General features: G+C 37.5%; 1 protein-coding gene across 1 annotated transcript in view; it reads right to left on the reverse strand.

Moving 5' to 3' along the window:
- The window catches only part of CTNNA3 (catenin alpha 3), a 1,757,578-nt gene that overhangs the window by 130,165 nt on the left and 1,604,279 nt on the right, over window positions 1-23,134 (reverse strand). Inside the window, exon 15 of the mRNA XM_056113567.1 lies at window positions 3,574-3,755. Within this exon, the coding sequence (XP_055969542.1) occupies window positions 3,574-3,755 (182 nt within the window). The remainder of the gene's footprint in view (window positions 1-3,573; window positions 3,756-23,134) is intronic.

A 23,134-nucleotide genomic window follows, 5' to 3' on the forward strand; every position in this document is an offset into this window, starting at 1 on the left:
GCATCTTCAGAACCTTTACCACCAGATAAGAGACAATAGATGAAAACTGAATTATCCTATATATGTCACATAATTATAAAACATTAAAATTATAATATAAAGCTATAAAAAAGAACTTATGGTGGGTATTTTAAATAAAATTTTATGCATAGTTAAAGATCACTATCACTATCACCCCATTGTTCATCAATTCGCTCTAACGGGCCCAGTAATGTTTCCATTCATCCCTGTCTTGTGCTAGAGTAGCCCGATGACATATGTGGGCTCCTTCAGGATTGGAGAATGAGGACCATCCATCCATTATTACTGTTTTTGACATACCGAGTATGCCACGGTTAGTTTGTCAGGCTCTGCTGTGCGGGTGAGATACTCTTGATAGCTTGCAGGACTCTCCAAGTGAAATGGAGGCTCTTGGGGCAACCTCTTATCACCTTTACAGGTGTTCCTAGTCAGGAATAGAGGTGGGTTTGATACTCTCAGTAGCCTTCCGGGTTCTCTGAGAGTGAGAATTAGAGAATAAGAGGTCTATAGTTAAAAATATAGATATTAAAATTTATAAAACAGTTTAATATATAAAAATAATTTAGTGTATATAAAAAACAAGTTAGTACATATATATAGATACACATACATATCTATATTATCCATTAAATATACCATGAGTTCTATAGAGTATTCTATTCTTTGCTTTTTAAAAGTATACAAAGATTAAAATATTTCAATTTTTAGTTTTTAACATTTTAATAACTGACAAGGTAAATATATATTTCACAGATCTTTGGGTAGTTATATACAACCATATACTGGAGGATTTATACTAGCTCTTTGTATTACTTCTATATTATAGAATCACATATATCATATATGATATATCACATATCGTGGGAGTCTCCTGGTGGATAGTTCCACAACAAAATTGACCACATCATATTCTATCGACGGTTTTGCCTGACTAATGTCGCTGTTATCCCAAAATTCCAAATGGGATCGGACCACCGTCTACTTTATGCAAAATTCTACTTTACAGAGGGGGGAGAAAGGAATGCAAAGTATAAGAAGAGTACTCCCAGAACAACCACCAACTGGGAGCTCTTTGGCACTATTATTGCAACACGGAAAGATGCCATTGTTGACAACATTGACGAAGAATAAGATCGACTGGTTTAGCACCTCCATTATTGTGCAAGGAATGCCAAGAGAAAGATAACCACAAAAACAAGCCTGTCTTCAAAAACTCTTGAGCTTATTCACCAATGTGGCTTGATGCATACCTCAGGCAACCGCAAGCGAACGTCCAAGCTTGCAAAGCAGTGCAGAGAAGAGATCAAAGAAGACCTCAAAGAGAAGAGCAGCAGTGCTGGTAGATGGGGCAGAAGCCGGAAAAGCATTCATAACGCCCACCTGTCCTTCACCAACTACAAGACCAAGATGAGTGCCCTCCAACCTCCTGAAGGATCTATCACATCTTCCAGAACGGCAATGGAGAAGATTATTCATGACTTCTACTCAGATCTCCTTGAGAGCCACGTCCACTTGCCCACATACCAAATTCCACAGGATGGATATGTCATTCCCAAAGTTCTCCCTTCCAAAATCCAACACGCCATCTCATAGGTAAAGAAACAAAGAGCACCTGGCCCAGACAAGGTCAGACCTAAACACCTGAAGAACTGCCATCAGTACTCATCAATACACTGGCTCAGCTTTTCACATGTTACCTGTCTGAATGCAAAGTCCCATCCCAATTGAAAACCAGTAGGACTGGACTACTATGCAAGAAGGGAGACATCCAAAGTATTGGTAACTATTGCCCAATCTGCCTTTTGTCTGTCATCTACGAGCTGTTCACTTGAGTCATCCTGAATAGAATTGGCAGAACACTAGATGAAGGACAACCATGCAAGCAAGCTGGTTTCTGCAAAGGATTCAGCACTATCGACCATATCCACACGACAACCAAGCTCATTGAGGTTTCTTGGGAGTTCAAGATGCCATTCTGTCTAACGTTCATTGATTTAAAGAAGGCCATTGATTCTGTTGAGATGGAAGTGTTCATCAAAGCCCTAGCCAATCAGGGCGTTCAAACTCAATACATCAGGATCCTCCGTGAGCTGTATTAGAAATTCACTACAAGGATCTCACCATTATACAAAGAAGTGATCATTGATGTCAAGAGAGGGGTTCGACAGGGTGATACTATTTCACTGAAACTCTTCAGTGCCACCCTCGAGAACATCATGCAACGACTGGAATGGGAAGGAATGAGAGTAAAGATAGATGGTCGGCAATTACACCACCTCCGCTTTGCTGATGACATTGTCTTAATAACACCAAACATCAGCCAAGCGGCACAAATGCTGGCCGACTTCGACCATGAGTGTGGAAAGGTAAAAACTACAGCTGAATCTTATGAAGACAATGTTTATGAGAAACAGCCTCCTTCTTGATGCCCCCTTCGCTCTCAACAGAACGACCATCTCCGAATGCAACAGCTATTTGTACCTGGGTCGAGAAGTCAACAAGACAAATGACCTGGCACCCGAGCTGCACAGGAGGAAGAGAGTGGCTTGGAATGCCTTCAAGAGCATCAGAGAAATAGCTAAGAGGATAAAGAACCTCCGGCTCCGTGCACATCTCTTTGATTCCACTGTTCTTCCTGTATTAACATATGCCTCAGAGACCTGGGCCCTACAAAAACAGGATGAGAACACTATTCGGGTCTCCCAAAGAAGAATAGAAAGAGCTATGCTTGGAATATCACGTTTCACTCAAATGAGAGAAAGAATCCGGAGTTCCGACCTCCGTCAACACTCAAGAATGAGGGACGCTGTCTCGTTTGCCAAGGCATCAAAAATCAGGTGGGCTGCACACGTAATGAGATTTAGAGATGACCGCTGGAGACTAGAGCCATTACTGACTGGATTTCACGGGACATCAAAAGATAGTGTGGCCGCCCACCTACGAGATGGTCAAACTTCTTTGTCAAGACCCCTAACGATCGGTTTGAGGCTCTTTGCGTTCCTAGAATGAGCAGATGCCATTGGGCTACGCTAGCACGCAACAGGGATGAATGGAGACATTACTGGCTCCCTCGAGCAAATCGATGAGTAACTGGATATCATGTGATCAAGTGATTATAGAAGTAATTTCCATCATATATAACTCATCATTTCAAATTTACCTAGTGAGTATTTCAGTAGCAAATTGCCATTAAGCTCTCACGTCATTAAACCTTAACTAAAATAATGACTTAATAGAAATCAAGCATTTAGATATTTGCAAAAGAGTCTAAATGTAATGCATCAATTTCTTTGGAAGAATAATATGTTAATGAAGTACATAGATTTTTCAGGAAGGTAATGATAAGAGGGAATAAGTTAATTACTAATATTATCCTTCTACAATATAAGAGAAATTTCCTTGTTTATTGCTGAAACTCTCAAAATACACCTTAATAACTTTCTGTGTTATTTTCTCTTTCTCACACCACTTGATTTTGGTCCCTGACAATCAGGAAAACATGAAGTTTCACTTCTAGCTTATAAATATTGCACAGCATTTCCACAGTCTTACCTGGTGAAGTCTGTCATCTCCATCATAATCATACACATCTTCTTGGCCAGCACAATGATGTCATTGCTTGTATCATCCCAGATCTCAATTTCAGCATCCAGTTTGCTCTTTACTTTCTTGAAATCAGCAACTTGCTCAGCAATCTTTTCCTTTTCTGCCTCAGGCAACTGGGTCATCTTAGCCTAAAATATTAATAATTATATTTATAGTCACACTACCATGTCAAAATGATTTGAGATAGAGATGGTCATTATAGAATAATCATAAAACTTGTTCATTTCAAAACATCCATACTATATTCTTTAAGTCATATAAATCAAAACATTTTAGTTTTAATTTTTTTAAAAAGAAAAATCTATTGAATTATAGTTTGCTCCTGAACTCAAATGTGACCTTTGAGAATAAAATGCATTTTATATATTTAAAAATATTCCATGTAATGGGCACTTTTCAGATTTATGATGCATTAAAATCTTATATTAGGAAAACATGCACTTTATTTAATTGTGCCTCAAAACTATTATACAAACAAAATTTTTATTTGAAATAAGATATGTTTATCTGTGTATCATCTATGGATAGTATATACACAGTACTTACGTAAGGACCTATCTTTTATATGTATAATTCGCAGCACTGTCCTCCCATTGTTCATCAATTTGCTCGAGTGGGCCCAGTAACATTGTAAGACTTATTGTTACTGTGTTTGGCATATTGAATACATCACGGGTAGCTTGCCAGGCTTTGCCATGTGGGCGAGATATTCTTGGGGCCTTGCCGGGCTCTCTGAGAGGGGCGAAGGAATCAAACTTGGGGTGGCCTGATCTGCCGCATGCAAGACAAACTCCCTATACACTGTGCTGTCACTCCATCCCAGTATAAATTGTATATTGTACAAACTATAAATATATTATAACATACAAATAAATCCTTACATAAACTCTGAACATTGTTGTAAGTGGTAAATTTTAAAATCCTATAAATGAAATACTTTCATCAAGCATATAGTGCATATAAACCTTCACATATATATGAATAAAGAATTAGGAAAAAAATAAAATCTGGACAAATTATTAAGTATACTTTTTATAAATCATAGACACTTTCACCAAATATACATGTATTATACATGTGAACATTTACGGAAGTGAAAGTTTGTACAAATTATTTTCAGAAGATTAAAATATGGATCAGTTTATTAAGACAGTTTTCTCTAGTATCTTTTTTTGGTGCGTTATTATTCTTCTCTATACAATAAGGTTAATGTATGGGCGTAGTAATATTTTTCAATAAATATGTCATAATTTTAATTGTAGGAAATTACATCTTCCACTTAAAAATGTAGAATGTGGAAAACACTTTATAATCTTGAACTACTATTTTCACAAACTTTATATCTGGTATTAACTGCCCTTTGTCAAATAAAAAAGAACCTTGAAGTAAAAGTGATTTCATAATATCAAGGCAATAAAATTTTATTGGACCACCTATGCAATCATTATGTCAAAAAAGGAATCCACGTATATATATTGCAATAGTTGAATAAGCAAATGGATCAGATGGCAGAGCTTTTGAAACGGCTAAATCATATTAAAAGAATTGACTTTTTTTATTATTCACATAAAACATATCTAATGCCTATATATTTCTAGATGCTAATCCCTAGGATAATGATGCAAGAAAGACATAGAAATCATAACAAACTGCCTTACAATACTCTAAATAATTTCAGAATATTAAAAAGCATATTTTTATAACAAGTCAAAAACTATACAAAAGTTTCTAAAAGTTGAAGGCTACCATGAGTGAAACATGATGGTTAATGGAAAATCCAACCAAAAATAAGACAAAGAAACAAAAAACAAGCATATCACTTATCATACTAACAAGTAGAACCTAATATACTTTATTAAAATTTAGTATAAAAATGTTAGGATGCTTGTATTATAACTCAAAAAAAAACCAATAAGGTTTACTGATATAAAGTTTTCTTTAACTTCCTGGCAAATGCTTGATGCATATTAAGTTCTCAATCAATGACATCTGCTTCTTATTAAAATAAGAAAATTATCAATATATATCATATCTAGCACTTAACTTTTTATTAATTTAATTAATTATATTTTAAAAATAAATTGAGGGGATGGAGTGATAGCACAGCAGATAGGGAATTTGCCTTGCACACAGCCAATCTGGGTTCGATTCCCAACATCCCAGGAGTAATTCCTAAGTGCAGAGACAGGAGTAATCCCGGTGCATCACCAGGTGTGACCCAAAAAGCAATAAATAAATAAATAAATAAATAAATAAATTGAGTTCCATGAGACTTAGATTTTAGTGACTTTTAAATAAAACCTGAAAATAGTTTACAATTTCTTTTATCAGAAAACTGAATCTCATGTGATATGGTAAAAGAAAACTATTTTTTCTATAACCAATATAAGATAGGGCACAAAACTGAAACTATAGGTCATTAATTTAATCTCAAAATTAATAGAATGTACCATATTGTATAAATTATAAGCTATGTACTATTAAATTAGTTCAAAAATAGAAATGAATATTCTACTTATTAATTTGTGGTCAATACTATATTCTCCAATTTCATAAAAATGTTTTTAAACTTTCAAATTGTCATCTTCAAGAATACACTGGTATTTCATAGAAAATCCTCACTATCCTCACAATAAAGTTAAATCTATATAAAGGACTGGAGAGACAATATAGCAGGTATTGATCTTCATTTAACTCCTGGTACCAATCACAGCTCCATCATTCATGATCCCTGAGTGCAGAGCCAGGAATAAGCCCTGAACACTAAGCACCTGTGAGTGTGGCCATGAAACAAAGGAAAACACCATTTGATCTTATTACACTTATTATAAACTCTTGGAAGGCCACTGATTTCCAATATGATTCTGAAGAAGTCATCTCATGCTCCTGTCTAAGTTTTTCCATAATTTCCAACAGTAATTTAAAATGCTTCTCACTTGCAATGCAAGGAACAATCTCTGATGCGATAGCATTGAGGCCACCTCTGCAGTGGAATGCCCATATGCTGTATTCAGTGTCTTTAGTAACAGATCAACTGGTACAATGACAAGCATTTACTTCTGACAAACTACAGGTCAAATGCTGGACAATACAACTCAAAAACTTAAAAGTTCTAGAGATTTTTGACTCTTCCACAAGGAGGAAAAACATAGATCCAAGTATTAAATTACTGACTGACACCATTCCTAAAGGTATTTTCTTCTTCTGTGAGTGATTTACTATACAATATTAATCAATTTGAATCACTATAAAAATTTCAAAATCTGGCTCATGAAAATGCTTGATAAGCAGGAATACTTGGTGAAAATTTCTTATTAGATTATGTGCAAGACAGGCAATGAAATTAATATATAAAGCTAACTTTAAATTAGGTAAGTGGAATCTGTAACATATCACTAGTTCTCTAAATGTCTTGCTTTAAATCTATATTGTAGAATTTTGATATAAATAACTACAAATGCTGTTTGAACCACTGCCATAGGAGATTAACTTATGTGCCAATTTGTTTCCAAGTCTGCTGCCAAAAGACAATGAGAATAGCTAACCTTTATATGTGCCAGACACTCTTTAGGGCACCTTACATTTAAATTTCAATATTTATAGACATGCTATGTAGTAAAGTATTATGGCTTCTTAAACTGAGTTTCAAAAAGATTAAGTAATGTGTTCAAACTTATAGTGCTAGTAACTATTGGATACAGGATGCAAACCCAGAAACTCTGGCTCTAAAGTTTCTGTTCTGACACCATCATGACAACAAACACTAGAAGTACTGCCTACCACCAACCAAGATATCTATATTCCTCTTTTTGGTATTTCTTCATCACCTTTTTTTAATGCAAATTTTTCTCCAAAGCAGCATTTCTGGTCTCTACATGGCCCTCTGTGGACCCCCCAGGGTATTTCAAAGGAGCAACAAGTGAAAATTGCATAAATGGGGGCAATGGCAAAAGACTAGGGTACCAACCAGTCAGACAGGAGAGGGACAGGTAGGAACAAGTTTAGAAGGGACTACAGATGGAAAGAGTTGAGAATCACTATTTTAAAATACTCCTGGGAAGTAATAAAATGAATAGCCCTAACCTAGGGTTGCTAAAAGCACTACCTTGTGGACAGAGGAACTAAGGCCTGATAAGTACTTCGTCTGGCCAGCAAGACCTAGAGATGCCCTCTTGGGATGTGTGCTTTTATATCAAATTCTGGGCCTTCCTCTCCACTCTGGAGAAATCCAAGCTCTCTTCTAAATATGATTCTCTCTCTCTCTCTCTCTCTCTCTCTCTCTCTCTCTCTCTACCCCCACCCTCATGCTTTCTCACTCTTTATCCCTCTATGCTTTATCAAAGCTCCCCAACAAAATCTATTTCAATTGAAAAAAATAGTTTACTATCTTTAATAGCATACATCAGCTAATCTGTAAATTATGTTATTGACAATTACAGTTTCAAAACCCCAAATTAGTGTACGTGTATAAATGCACTTCCCAAATGTTAAATGCTACAAAATACAAAGCATTACTCACACAAACAAATTCAGTTCTTAATATAGTGATTTTAAATATTCTGTTTCTAGTCTTCCTTTTCTTCAAGAAAAAATTTTACTTTTCTATTGGTAGATATAGCAAACTTAGCTCTAAAAGATTTGAATGAATTCTTTCAGAAAAGGTCAATACAGAAAATAATTCATGCTTTTCAGGCCATATCATGCCATCTTCTCACATTATTTATCTGTATTGCATGTATAATCAAAGGATTATCACAGACATTAGGCAATCAAACAAGTGTGGCACTGATCCAATATAATATTACATGGACACTAAAATGAGACCCATAATATTGACATATCTCAAATATTTTTTCTCATTATATTTGGTCATATCTATTCTGAAGTTTTAAAACCGTTTGAAATGCAAAATCATTCATTGTGAGCTAGATAACAACAAAAATCGCTGTGGGCAAGATTTGGTTAGCCAACTGTAGTTTGCCAATTCTTGGCAAAATTCTTTATCCTTTTGCTGTAGATGTTTTCTTCATAGTACTGACTGCCACTCAGTTTGGCAATATAATTTAAGAGTAGTATTTCTTTACTTCATTCTGTCTCAAATACTTTCATCAATCACTTTCTATGTGCTACCATTACTATTATACCATGTAAATATATATGCAAAACAATACTATGTTATACAAATTGCAGTCTTATATTTTTCATATTCATTTTTAAACTGCCATTTAATTCAATCTTTGTGATTTAAATTTTGCAGCCCCAAATAAACAAATACAATACCTCCCATGTGTCCTTACTGAATAAAGTATAAAGAATATATATTTCTCAAATATCACCATAAGATTTAACTGATTATAAGGAAACCCATAAAAATTCTCAAATCTTAAATTACAGATAGAATTATAAACTTTAGAGCACATGTTCCTCACACTGAAATCAAGAAACAAAGAGATTACTGAAAATGGAACAGCTGAACATGTACTTCTTGTCTGAATTTGACAGAACCAACATATTCTAATGCAATTATACCATTACATGGGGTTCTAATCTGCTTATAACACAGATGATGCAGTGCTGTATAAATACATATTATTTGTGTTTTCCCAATGACATTTTGGGTACCATTGCATTTTTGAATATTAGAAATAGTAAATAGTCTCTTATTCTGATGTTCATATAATTGCTTTATTATTCACTACATATTTATAATTATATTATTATTTGATAGGAACCACCCCAAACTTTGTTACCAAAGCTTTACAACACAGTTTTATCTTAATTTACACTGTGCTCTCAACATTAACTAAGCTTGCTACTAAAGGACGTATTCTATGATGTTGCCTATTAACTTTTTTCATTATTTTCCTTGCCTATTTTTGTTGACCAAAATATAATCCAAAATATATAACAAGTTCCATTTTCTTCATTATCTACATATATATAATTAGTCTAAAATATATGTTATTGTTTTTTCACTTAAGATATTTACAATACTCTTTTTGTAATCAATGGAGAAAGTGTAATGGGCTGTATGCAAGCATCTCATGCAGGAGGTCCAGTTTAGACCACGATCCTTTGCTGTCACATGGTCCAAGTACCACAGGGAGTGACCTTTAAATATAGGTCTGTATGAGTGTCAGCAAACTACAAAGTAAAATAAAATTGAAATAACCATAAAACATATATTCATGTTTTTGTTTACAAACAGACAAACATAATGCTTTTACAGACCACATAGCCTGTTATCTCCAAATACCATACCCTTCATCTGCAACATCTCTAATCATTGAAACTTTCACTTCTTCTAGGACATACCAAAAGGTGAAATGCAATAGTTTCTGAAATTAAGTGATAATGCAATCCAATGAAAATGTTACCAGAAAGATACAAAGTATAGTGAAACATATTCATGGCCTTTAAGGAAGTTCTCATATACATAAGTAGGGCTGAAGAGCCATAAGAATTCCATTCAGAGTGTAATAGAATAAAATTTGAATGATTGTGGTTGAAAATTATGTCTTTCTTTTTAAAATACGTTTGTTAATTCAGAGTTGATGATATGCATGCACCCTCAAAAAGTAATTATTATAAGAGAATATCCAAAATATGCAATGAATATCACAATCATTTTGACAGATGTGACAGTAGAAGTCTCTTATTTTATTGAAAAATAATTTTAATCCTGAAACTAAAATATTAGGCTTTTAAAACTAATTTTAGTCTTTTAAAAATTTCCCTTTGATTCCTTTCTCAACAAAACAAGGAATCACAAGTCATTTTTCATAGATTCTTATGACTATTAAGTGTCATTCTTTCAAAAACACATTATGTAGGTGATCAGATTTGAGTTTTAGATTATAGGTTCCTCAATGTGTAATCATCCCTTTTGTTTAATTTTCTAAAAGTAACATAACTGCATTCATTAACATCGAAGAAAACATTTTTTTATTGAAGATGACATGTTTGTTCTTTAAAATCCTAAATGGAATAAGAAATTCTACATTTATGGAAATTTAGGGACAACCTTTATTCATAATTAAGAGAAAACTAAAATTCCCACCTAAAAATGTATATAAACCATATCTAAAGGTACTATTTTTTGGCTAAGTATTTCACAGATTACGGTTAATTAACGTTGATTGCTTTGTTTCTTAAGCATCACTTTAGATTTTTGAAATACCTTTATCTTTGATGCAGTCAAGATTTATAGTATAGATCTACTCATGCTGAGAAAGTACTTAGCTACATTTAAAAAAAAAAGAAAACACAGTCAAAGTCTGAGAAAAAAAGAAATCACTTTATGTGAAAAGAGGTGACACAGAGCCTATTAACTTTTACTTTTCACGTAATTTAAATTTGATTACCTGAATTCCATGTCTCCGTTTAGAGTAACTTGAAAGTAGACAGGAAGTATGATAGTCAGATTCCAAGGGAAGAAAAGGAAATCCAGAGGAGAAAGGAAACTCCTTCACGTACTGAATGTGGAAGTGGTCTTTCAGTATACAAACAAGTTTTCCTACTCATCCCACAACACCTCCAACCTATCATTGTATTATAACACAGTGCAGTCATGTTTTGTCATAATACTGACTGGTCATGTATGCATCATCACCTAGGACTTACTGATTTTCTAATGCTTAGTAAAAGAAGTATAGAAACCATTCCGGCTATCAAGGAAATTAAATGGCCTATGTAGAATTTACCTAATTATATTTAGAAGTTGTTCAGGTAGAACAAGTAGAAAACCCATTCTGATGATATTATTTTTTAAGTTTAAAATGCGCATTTTGGGGATGGAGAAATAGGAGAGCTAGAAGGGCTCTTGGCAACCAACACAACTTCAATACCTGGCACCCCATATGGTCGTCAGAGCACTGCCAGGAATAATTCATGAGAGCGGAGCCAGGAATAAGCACTGAACACCATTTCATAAGACTAAATAAATAAATAAATAAATGAAAAAGCAGGTTTTTGTTCAAAATTATTTGTTCTATGAGAGTTCCATGTTTTTAGCGTTTGGTAAATATCATGCTTATGTGTTTCTAATGAAAATGCTTGTAAATGTTAAAATCCTGAAATGTATTAGTTGTGTGCTATGGAAATGTGTTATAATAAGGGACTGGGAGATGCTATTCAAGTGATAGAGCACCTGTCTTTTATTTATGAGAATCTAGGTTTGATTCTTGATATTTCATGCTCCGTGAGAACCATCAGAAATGACCCTGTTGGTTTCTAAACCCTGACAGAGTGCACTGACCCCAAGAAATCCACAGGTGTTACCCCAGCTAATAAAAAGGAAATGAGTATAAATGATAGGTTCACATTTTAAAAACAAATATTAGAGTTACATGTATAATATGCATGTGTACATATTAACTGTACAATTGAGTATAACTTTTTATCTTCCAGGCGCACTGTGGTACTGTAGTACTGTCCTCCCATTGTTCATCAATTTGCTTGAGCGGGCACCAGTAACATCTCCATTATGAGAGTTGTTGTTACTGTTTTTGGTTTATCGAATACGTCACAGGTAGCTTGCCAGGCTTTGCAGGATAGTCTCCGTTGCTCCCCGGGCTCTCTGAGAGAGGGGAAGCAATCGGACCCAGATTGGCCGCGTGCAAGGCAAATGCCCTACCCGCTGTACTATCTCTCCAGTCCATCTTCCAGTAGTTCATAAAAAACTGAACACTCTCCAGTAACAGTTTATTGATAAAACAACTCTCTGAGGACTATGTTTTCAAATTACACCAATTTATGACATTTTTTCTCCATAAATCTATAAACTATAATTTTACATGGTACTATGATGATTAAATAAATATGATGAAAATGGCTCCTTTTTTAAAAAACATATGTACTCATAAATAAGTGGAAAAAACGAGGTGTTTTCTCATTATATTATAATCAATTAAGTACACAATATGTAATCCCTAAAGAAAAGCATATAATTATTTTTGCATACTTTTATCTATTTTACACTTGTCTGAATTTTTAAAAAATAATAGACTTGTATGATATGTTACATCAATTAAGAAAATTCACACTATTTTGTGATACTGTATTGTATAATTGTGCCTAGTTTACCCTTTTTTTGTGATAGTTTGTTGAACTAAACCTATTTAGAAATATAAATAAAATTTTTCAAGTTCCTTATGACATATTACTTGAGTGAGACCTCCAAAATCAAAAATCTATGAATGTTAGAAAGCTTGTCTCCCAACAAGTCACATTTCTGCTGTATTCTGATCTTCGAGCAAAACTGCTCTTACTCTCATTAGTACAAGAAAATTTTTAAATTTAAAAGAGTGATAACTATACAATCCCAGTATCCCTCCCAACCCTCATCCCCCCCCCCATCCCACCCTACCTCTGTGGCAGGGCATTCCCTTTTGTTCTCTCTCTCTTATTGGGTGTTGTTTGCAAAAGAGGCACTGAGTGGCAATCATGTTTGGTCTATAGTCTAATTTCAGCATGTTTCTCCCATCCTGGGAGGATCCTCCCAACACCCTTTATTTGGTGCTCCCTTCTCTATCTGAGCTCCCTTTTCCCCTAACACGTGTGGTTGGCCTCCAAGCCATGGAGTAAAATTCCTGGTACTAATCTCCGCCATTCTTGGGTCTGCAAGTGTACCTCATGATGTCTCACTATTAAAAATTTTAAAAAAAAGTGATAACACAGCAGGTAGGACATTTGCCTTGCATATGACCGACCCAGGTTCTATTCCTCTGTCCCTTTTGGAGAGCCCAGCAAGCTAAGGAGAGTATCCTGCCTGCAAGACAAATCTTAGCAAGCTCCCCATGGCGTATTCAATATACTAAAAGCAGTAACAAGTCTCACAATGGAGACATTACTGGTGCCCGCTCAAGCAAATCGATGAACAATGGGAGGACAGTGCTACGGTGCTATATATTACTGATACCTAACTTGACATAGGTTGTTATAAATTTATATTCATCTATTTTAAAAAATTCACATTATATTGTGGTTGAAATATACTTTTTTGAAATAAAATTTCTCCACCAAAATTAGATGCTATGTTTACTTATTCCTGGATAAACCCCAGAATGCTTATTTTTGTAGGTTTTCCAGGTTTTCTTATAAATACAGATGAGGTAATAGATACAGTCATGGAAAAAGACAGAAACAGACAAACAAGCTGTCGGTATCTATGGTTTTTATTCTGTCCTGCCAATAAAAAAGTGCTCAACACACTTCCTGCTAAAATATCTTAGGATGTAGAGGCAAACAAAGCAATGTAAATAGCAACAAGCAGATGTGAAAAAGAAACAAGTTCCTCTAGTCAACCTGTAGCAGACGAATTCCATTGTTTCATTGAATAAAAAAATCTGCAATGAAATCCTCCTTTGAGAAGGTCACACCAGTATCTGCCTGGAGATTCTCTTAACTGCCCATTACCGATTTTCAACATAATTTTAAAAAGCATTATAGTAGAAGATAACACACTGAAAGGCCAGTGGGAAGTTTCACGGAACCATTGTCTAAAGGTACTCCACATCCTATTCTGCTTAGTATATCAATAGTCACCATTTCAAAAGAAATGATTTTTTTTTCTAGGTGTCAGGGGGGTGTCTGGAGCTACACGAGAGGGTGTTGAGGACTTTCTTCTGGCTCTGTGCTCTGGGATTACTCCTAGAGGTGCTCACAGAACCCTATAGTATATCAGAATTGAACGGAATCCTTTGTGCGGAAGCAAGTCCCTGAACGGAGTTTTTTTAATTGCATTTTAGCATCCTGAATGCCACTTCTCTTACAGAATAACTTTAAAAATGACAGTGGGGCCAAAGCAATAACACAACAGGTAAGGCGTTTGCCTTGCAATCAGCAGTTCTGGATTTTATCTCCGGCATCCCTGATGGTCCCCCTAGCACCTCCAGGAATAATCCCTGAGTGCAGAGCAAGGAGTAACCCCTGAGCATCGCTGGGTGTGAGCCAATAAATAAATAAATAATGGCAGCGATGGCCCAAAGCGACAGCAAAATAGGTAAGGTACTTGTCTTGCAAGTGGCCGAACTGAGTTAAATCCCTGGAATCCCGTATGGTCCACTGTAATCCCTAGGAGTAATTCCTGAGTGCACAGTCAGCAGTAACCCTTAAGCACAGCTGGGTGTGCCTCTCCTTCAAAATGGTAGCAGTTCTTCAAAACTATATCTCGTTTGAATTCCACAATAAAATACTACATAATACTAGACTACACCCTTGAAAATTCATCTTCTACTACAGTGCATTAGTTTGTTAACTGTTGGAGTACAAGGAGTTTAGATTTATCAGGGCGCACCCATCACAGTGCTCCCAAGTCATTCCCATTACTTTGTTTGTCTCTAACTACTTCTTTGTGCTCTCTTCCCCAACCAATTTGTAAGGTCTCATCCTTCTAGGACACTGAACTTGTACTGTAAGTTAATATTGCCTTTCTCCTCTCCTTATGTCTTTTGATGTATTGGGCTTGAATGCCCTGATTGGCTAGGGCTTCAATGACCGCTTCCGTCTCAACAGAATCAAAGGCCTTCTTTAAATCAATGAACGTTAAGCAGAGCGGCATCTTGAACTCCCGAGAAACCTCAATGAGTTTGGTTATCGTGTGGATATGGTCGATGGTGCTGAATCCTTTGCGGAACCCTGCTTGCTCACATGGTTGTCCTTCATCTAGTGTTCTACCAATCCTATTCAGGATGACTCGAGTGAACAACTTGTAGATGACAGACAATAGGCAGATCGGGCGATAGTTGCCAATGTCATGGATGTCTCCCTTCTTGAACAGTAGTACGGTCCTGCTGGTTTTCCACTGGGACGGAACCTTGCATTCAGACAGGTAGCGAGTGAAGAGCCGAGCCAGTGTATTGATGAGTACTGACGGCAGGTTCTTCAGGTGTTCAGGTCTGACCTTGTCTGGGCCGGGTGCTGTTTGCTTCTTTACTGACGAAATGGCGTGTCGGATTTCGGAAGGGAGAACGTTGGGAACGACATACCCATCCTGTGGAATTTGGTATGTCGGCAAGTGGACATGGCTATCGAAGAGATTTGAGTAGAAGTCATGGATAATCTTCTCCATTGCCGTTCTGGAGGATGTGATGGATCCATCAGGACGTCGGAGGGCAGTCATCTTGGTCTTATAGTTGGCGAAGGACAGGCGGGCGTTACGAATACTTTTCCCGGCTTCTGCCGCATCTACCAGTACTTCTGCTCTTCTCTCTTTGAGGTCTTCCTTGATCGCATCTCTGCACTGCTTTGCAAGCTCGGACGTTAGCTTGTGGTTGCCTGAGGCATGCGCCAAACCACGCTGGCGAATTAGCTCAAGAGTTTTCGAAGATAGGCGACTTTTTGTGGCTATCTCTCTCTTGGCGTTCCTCGCACATTCATGGAGGTGCTGAACCAGTCGATCATATTCCTCGTCAATGTTGTCAACAATGGCATCTTCCCATGTTGCCGCAATAGTACCAAAGAGTTCCCAGTTGGTGGTCGTTCTGGGAGTTCTCTTTTTGAACTTTGCAGCCCTTTCTCCCCGCTCTGTGAAGTAGAATTTTGCACGAAGCAGACGGTGGTCCGATCCCGTTCGAAATTTTGGGACAACAGCGACATCAGTCAGGCAAAACCGTGGATTGAATATGATGTGGTCTATTTCATTGTGGAATCGTCCACCGGGAGACTCCCATGTCCATCGTTTAGATTCTGCCTTCTGGAACTGTGAGTTACCATGAATGGTCTTGGTCGACATGATGAACTCAGACAGTCTCTCACCCTGTTCGTTCCATTCTAGGCCATGGGTTCCGATGTGAAGTTCTTCAGTTGATCTTCTCGGTCCTATCTTGGCATTAAAATCACCCACAATGATCTTGTAGAAGGTGTGGTCTTCTTTATAGAATTTCTCTAGCTCCATGTAGAACTTCTCGATTTCTCTTTCATCATAATGAGATGTTGGTGCGTAGACAACGAAGATAGAAACTGCAGGCAGTGAGCCACATCTATTCAAATGTAAACGTCCGATTCGGGTTGTTAGGCATTCGAATGAATCAATGCTCTTGGCCAAGTTTGTGTTGACAAGGACACCGACGCCTCCAACACCTCTTTTATCGCATGTTCCGAGGAACAATTCTTCTCCAGTGTCGAAAACGGCATGGTGAGATTCGTGTCTTCTTGTCTCGGTCAGACCAATGATGTCGTACTTGATCATTCGCGCTTGTACCATCTGGTCCTCGATGGATGCATCTGATGCTAGCGTACGTGCATTGAAAGTACAGAGGATCATTTTTGTCTTCCTTCGTTGTGGCAGCCTAGGTCGGCCTTGAGATTTTGTTGGCCTCTCCTTTCTCATCTTCCTCCGTGAGCTGTATTGCGGATTCACTACCAGGATCTCACCATTCTACAAAGAAGTGATCGTTGATGTCAAGAGAGGGGTGCGGCAGGGTGATACCATTTCACCAAAACTCTTCAGTGCCACCCTCGAGAACATCATGCGACGACTGGAATGGGAAGGAATGGGAGTGAAGATAGATGGTCGGCAACTACACCACCTCCGCTTTGCTGATGACATTGTTTTAATAACACCAAACATCAGCCAAGCGGCACAAATGCTGGCCGACTTTGACCATGAGTGTGGAAAGGTAGGACTACAGCTGAATCTTACGAAGACAATGTTTATGAGAAACAGCCTTGTTCCTGACGCCCCATTCGCTCTCAATGGAACGACCATCTCCGAATGCAACAGCTATGTGTACCTAGGTCGAGAGGTCAACATGACAAATGACCTGGCACCCGAGCTGCGCAGGAGGAAGAGAGCGGCTTGGAACGCCTTCAAGAACGTCGAAGAAATAGCTAAGAGGACGACGAACCTCCGGCTCCGGGCACATCTCTTTGATTCCACTGTTCTTCCTGCATTAACATATGCCTCAGAGACCTGGGCCCTACGCAAACAAGATGAGAACGCCATTCAGGTCTCCCAAAGAAGAATAGAAAGAGCTATGCTTGGAATAACACGTTTCACTCAAATGAGAGAACGAATCCGGAGTTCTGACATCCGTCGACGATCAAGGATCAGGGACGCTGTCTCATTTGCCAAGGTGTCGAAAATCAGATGGGCTGGTCACGTAATGAGATTTAAAGACGACCGTTGGACTAGAGCTGTTACTGATTGGATTCCACGGGATGTCAAGAGACCGCGTGGCTGCCCACCTACCAGATGGTCAGACTTCTTTGTCAAGGTCATGAACGATCGGTTTGAGGCCCTCCATGGTCCCGGAGCGAAGAGATGCCATTGGGCTACACTAGCACGCGACAGGGACAAATGGAGACGTTACTGGCGCCCGCTCGAGCAAATCGACGACTAACGGGAAGTTAAGTGATTAAGTGATTATGTCTTTTGAGCAGTTTACTTTAATGCTATGTCCTTTTTGTATAGATACAGGAAGACAATTAATATTATGCTTTGTAATTTAGGATCTAATTGGCCTTGAATATTATTCACTCCCGGGCATCTGCTTTCTCAATTAAGCCTCAGTTGCCCTCACTTCCTAGCACCCCAAAAGCAGGGTCCCGACGTGGGACTGGATGGAACCAGGGCAAGCTGGTAAGTTATGTGCTACCCTGGCATCGCGATGGGCCAGGCCAATGTGCCACGATTCTTAACTACAGGTTAAGAGTTTGATCATAGGCAAATGCTGTCATGATCCAAAAGTAACGACGAGACTAGGACCCTGCTGCTAGGAATAGGAAAGATATCTGGCCTGAGCACTGCAGTCTGGGATCGAGATGGGCCTAGGAGAGCAATTCTATAAACTTAAAGTATTTCTTACTGTATCCATACAAAATGATTTATATTATGTATGCTTATATGTTGGTCAGACAAAGAGAGGAGAAACACACCCAGGGAAATCTGTTCTAGGGTGGGTTGATCTGCTAAATGAGAATCTGAACTAGAAGCAGTTTTCCCTAGTGTCCTGACTAGCTTGCATGAGACTGAACATTTCTCCCCTTCAAACTGCCTTCAATAAATAATTTCAGTGTATTGTAAGAGGCAGTTTCCTTTTTCTCACAGATGGCATCACTATATTGCACCCTTTAGAGGTACCAAGATCTATATAAGGAGATTTTCGGGGCTCTGTGGGTGAACACATGCCTGAGAGATCCTGGGACCTCTATAACATACACTTCTTCCATGTAATAAATTGCTACTAAGACCAACCAGCCTGGCCTAGTTTCCTTCCTTCGCATGACCATCGCCATCAACCTCCCTGGAGTGGGGAAACGGCCTGAGACCACCAAACTTGGGCGGCTGGAGAGATAGGCCACTGCCGTCCCTTTGCCTGTCCTTTTTTTGTGTGTATACACAATTAACCCTTTTGGTGTCCATAATTTTTTTAAATTTACCAGAAATGAAATCATTTCCAAAATTCTAGAAATCTATGAAACTATGGGCATTATGGAGATAAATATAACTATAAGGATAGGACCTCAAGTAGATGTTTCCTAAATTTTTTTCTTAAATTCAGAACTATTTGGACTAAGTAAAAAAAATCAATTTTAGAAAAGAAGTTAGTGAATTGAATAGACTTTAATTTGCATGCATACTGCACACTTCTATTTTCTCTAAGCCATCTTAAGCTAAAGATCAATTAAATAAATTCCAAGTAAATTATAGACTGCTTTTCCAGAAACAAACTACAATTAAAAATAAATGCTTGAGACCCTGTGTATGCTACACATTTTGAAGGCATGGTCCAGTGCTTCATGTATATCATCAAATTATGTAGCTAATAATACATATATCTGTATGTAATAACACATCACTGTCTATTTAATATGATATATAGTAATCTATTGCAATTTTATTGTGATTTTATAGAATAGGGCATGAAGACACTTAGGAACTGATATTCAGAGGTTAAGAATTTGTGGCCTCTCCTGACAAGTTAAGAATTAGCAAGAAGTCTTCCAACAAAAAAAGAAAATGCTTAAGATTTTCTTTGGAAACTTATAAGAATTTACACAGTGAGGCAGTATGTGGAAAAATAATGACAGAAAATTTTATAAAATAATCCCTTCAAACTTGTTACTCTACTAGTTCAAAAGTGAACTCCATATACATTATATAAGCATAAGAAGTTTTATCCAAAAAATAATGTAATCAAGTAAAATTTAATTTAGAAATTAAAAATGAGACTGTAAAGATGGGACAACTGACACATGATACTAACTTAGTATCATCACAGTAAATAGATGAAATTCTCTCTATCCATGTAATCAAACAAGTAATGAATTTAAACCAACCAGTGAGTAAGCCAACAATGGTATAAATTACAGGATGTTTGGACGAAACTTTCAGAAACTTAAGTATAATTCTTTAGAAATATTCTAAATATAAAATATTTAGAATAGGTAGAGAAAGGTAGGACTGGAGTGATAGCACAGCAGTAGGGCATTTACCTTGTAAGCTGCTGACCCGGGCAACAGGGGTTCGATTCCTTCACCCCTCTCTGAGAGCCTGGCAAGCTACCGAGAGTATCTCGCCTGCACAGCAAAGCCTGGCAAGCTACCCATGATGTATTCAATATGCCAAACACAGTAACAACAAGTCTCTCAATGGAGATGCTACTGAGCCCCCTTGAGCAAATTGTTAAATAACGGAAGGACTCTGGACAGTGCTACTGAGAAAGGTGAAAGACACATTCCCACACACAGTACTGTGATCCTATAATTTTATAAAAAAAAAAAAGAGAGAGAGAGAGAGTGCAGTCAATTCCATAGCCAAAGATTCTACATCCTTTAATTCAATCAATCGGGGCAGAAAATGAATACTGAGTACTTAGGCATCATGATGATGGTAGTTAGTTCTATGGTAGGTGGGTCTATAGTAAATATAGATAGACTACTTTGTGTTCCTATTGTTATAAGTATAATAACTGTTCTATATTAGTATAACACAGTACAGCTATCATTAATCTATATATGTTACAAGGAAGTGATACAAATACTACGTGAATTTTATTCTTTAGCAGTGCTTGCTTGGGATGAAACCCAGGGTTTCAAAAAATCAACCAAACAAAATGGTCTACCACTGATACATCCTCAACCCAAACACGCCATTTTCATACGGGACTTGAGAAATTTTGTATCTGTGAGGGTCCTCAAAAGAGTCTCCTGTAGACACTGACAGTGCTTTTCTTCCTTATTTTTATTCATAGCTGAGGGATTAGAAGGGATACAGAAAGAGCATAAAAGAATCATGTGATGTACTTCCTGTGGATGATTTATTTGTATTATATTTTACATACGTATTGATTTATTTTAAATTATTTTTATAGTATTACAGTAGTGTTTTAATACTACTTGCAATGATGTTTTATACTACTTGCAATGATGCTATGCCCATGTCTACTATTATAGTCCTGGATCTTTCCACAATTATTTATAAAAGGAAATTATGATTAACATCACTCTTAATTAGGGAAACACTAAAAGTGTTTCTCTATAAGATCAGGTATAAGATAAGGATGTATACTTTCAAAGCTACTATTCAACATAGTATTGCAATCATTACCATAGTAATTAGACAAGAAAGAGAAATGAAAATAATTCAGATTGGTAAAGAAGTCAATGTATCACTATAGAAGACAGGATACTGCACACAGAAAACCCTACAAACTGCTAAAACCTTATGGAAACTTAATATAGCAAAGCAGCAGGGACAAAGTCAACACACACAAATCTGTTTAATTCTTATGTGTGAATAACTATGTGGAACAGAAATTATCCCATGCAATAAGAACCCCTCAAATATCTAGGAAACAACTGAACAAACAATACAAAAGGTTTATTTAGTAAAAACTACATCACTTCTGAAAGAAATAAAAGAAGTCAAAAGGAAATAAAAACATTTTTCTTTTTGTGAATTGGAAATATCAAACTATTAAAATGATCAACACATCCTGAGTCATTTCCAGACAATTGCCATTAAAATTCCCATGGTGGAGTGGGAGAGATAGTTCGGCAAGTAGTGTGCTTGTGTTGATTGTGACTGACTGGGACTTGATCCCCTGGCATTCCATACAGAATCCAAAACACCACTGGGAGAAATTTCTTAGCGCAAATCCAGGACTCACCTCTAAGTATCACCAGATATGAACCAGAAGTAAATAAAATTAATAATTTCCAGGGCATTTTTAAAGGAGATAGAAAAAAATCTAAAATATATGTGGTACATTTAACTCCCAGAATAGCACAAGCAACCCTAGTAAAAATAAATTTGAAGGCACTGCATACTCAGGGGCTGAGCGATAGCACAGCGGTAGGGCATTTGCCTTACAAACAGCCAACATGGCTGACCCGAGTTCGATTCCTCAGCCCCTCTCGGAGAGCCCGGCAAGCTACCAAGAGTATCTCGCCCGCACTGCAGACCGTGATGTATTCTATATGCCAAACACAGTAACAACAAGTCTCATGATGGGAACGTTACTGGGCCCGCTCAAGCAAATCGATGAACAACGGGAGGATCGTGACCGTGACCGTGCATACTCAGATTTTAACCTGATTTTGTATTATTGTACAAAAATACAATAATTAATATTGCATCAGGGCTGGAGTGATAGCACAGTGGATAGGGCGTTTGCTTTTCATGTAGCCAACATGGCCGACCCGAGTTTGATTCCTATACCGCTCTCGGAGAGCCTGGCAAGCTACCGAGAGTATCTCGCCCGCACATCAAAGCCTGGCAAGCTACCCGTGACGTATTCAATAGGCCAAACACAGTAACAACAAAGTCTCACAATGAAGATGTTACTGGGCCCACTCGAGAAAAATCGATGAACAATGGGAGGACAGTGATACAGTGAATATTGCATCGTACTGGACCAAGAGAAACTCTCATAATTAAAGGAATAAACCTTCAGGTGTAGGGAAAGTTAATTTACAACAAACAGGCAAGGTGTATGAAGTAGGGTAAAAGGAGTCTTTTTAATCAATGGTGGTGGTGGTGAAACTAGATAGGCATGTAAAAAAGTGAAATCAGACCCCTTCTCATACCATATGTGGAGATTAATTTAAAGTAAATTATAACCATAATATTGATATTGCAAAGATAATACGGCAGATAGGGCATTTGCTTTACGTGAACCCAACCCGGGTTCAATCCCCAGCATCTGTATGGTTCCCTGAGCACCATAAGGAGTAATTCTTGAGCACAAAGCCAGGAGTACCCCATGAGCATTGCTGGGTATGACCCAAAAAAGCAAAAAAGCAAAACAAACAAACAGACACAAACAAACAACAAAAACTCCTTAATATTAAACTTGTTTCAGAGACTATAAAAAAACAGCTCCTGGAAGAGAACAGTGCAGTCTCCTGCCTCCGCACCTGGCTGTCCTTGCCGGGGCTGCTTGGAGGGGAGTGGGTTGAGCTTTCCTCCCCACCCCGACCAGGGTTCCGGCAGCCGAAGACCTCCAGGACCAGCCACCACCATGCTGAGACCACTCTCCGCACACATGAAGGTACTGGCAGA

The sequence above is a fragment of the Sorex fumeus genome, unplaced genomic scaffold (genome assembly GCF_029834395.1).
Source record: "Sorex fumeus unplaced genomic scaffold, SorFum_2.1 ptg000020l, whole genome shotgun sequence".
Lineage (NCBI taxonomy): Eukaryota > Metazoa > Chordata > Mammalia > Eulipotyphla > Soricidae > Sorex > Sorex fumeus.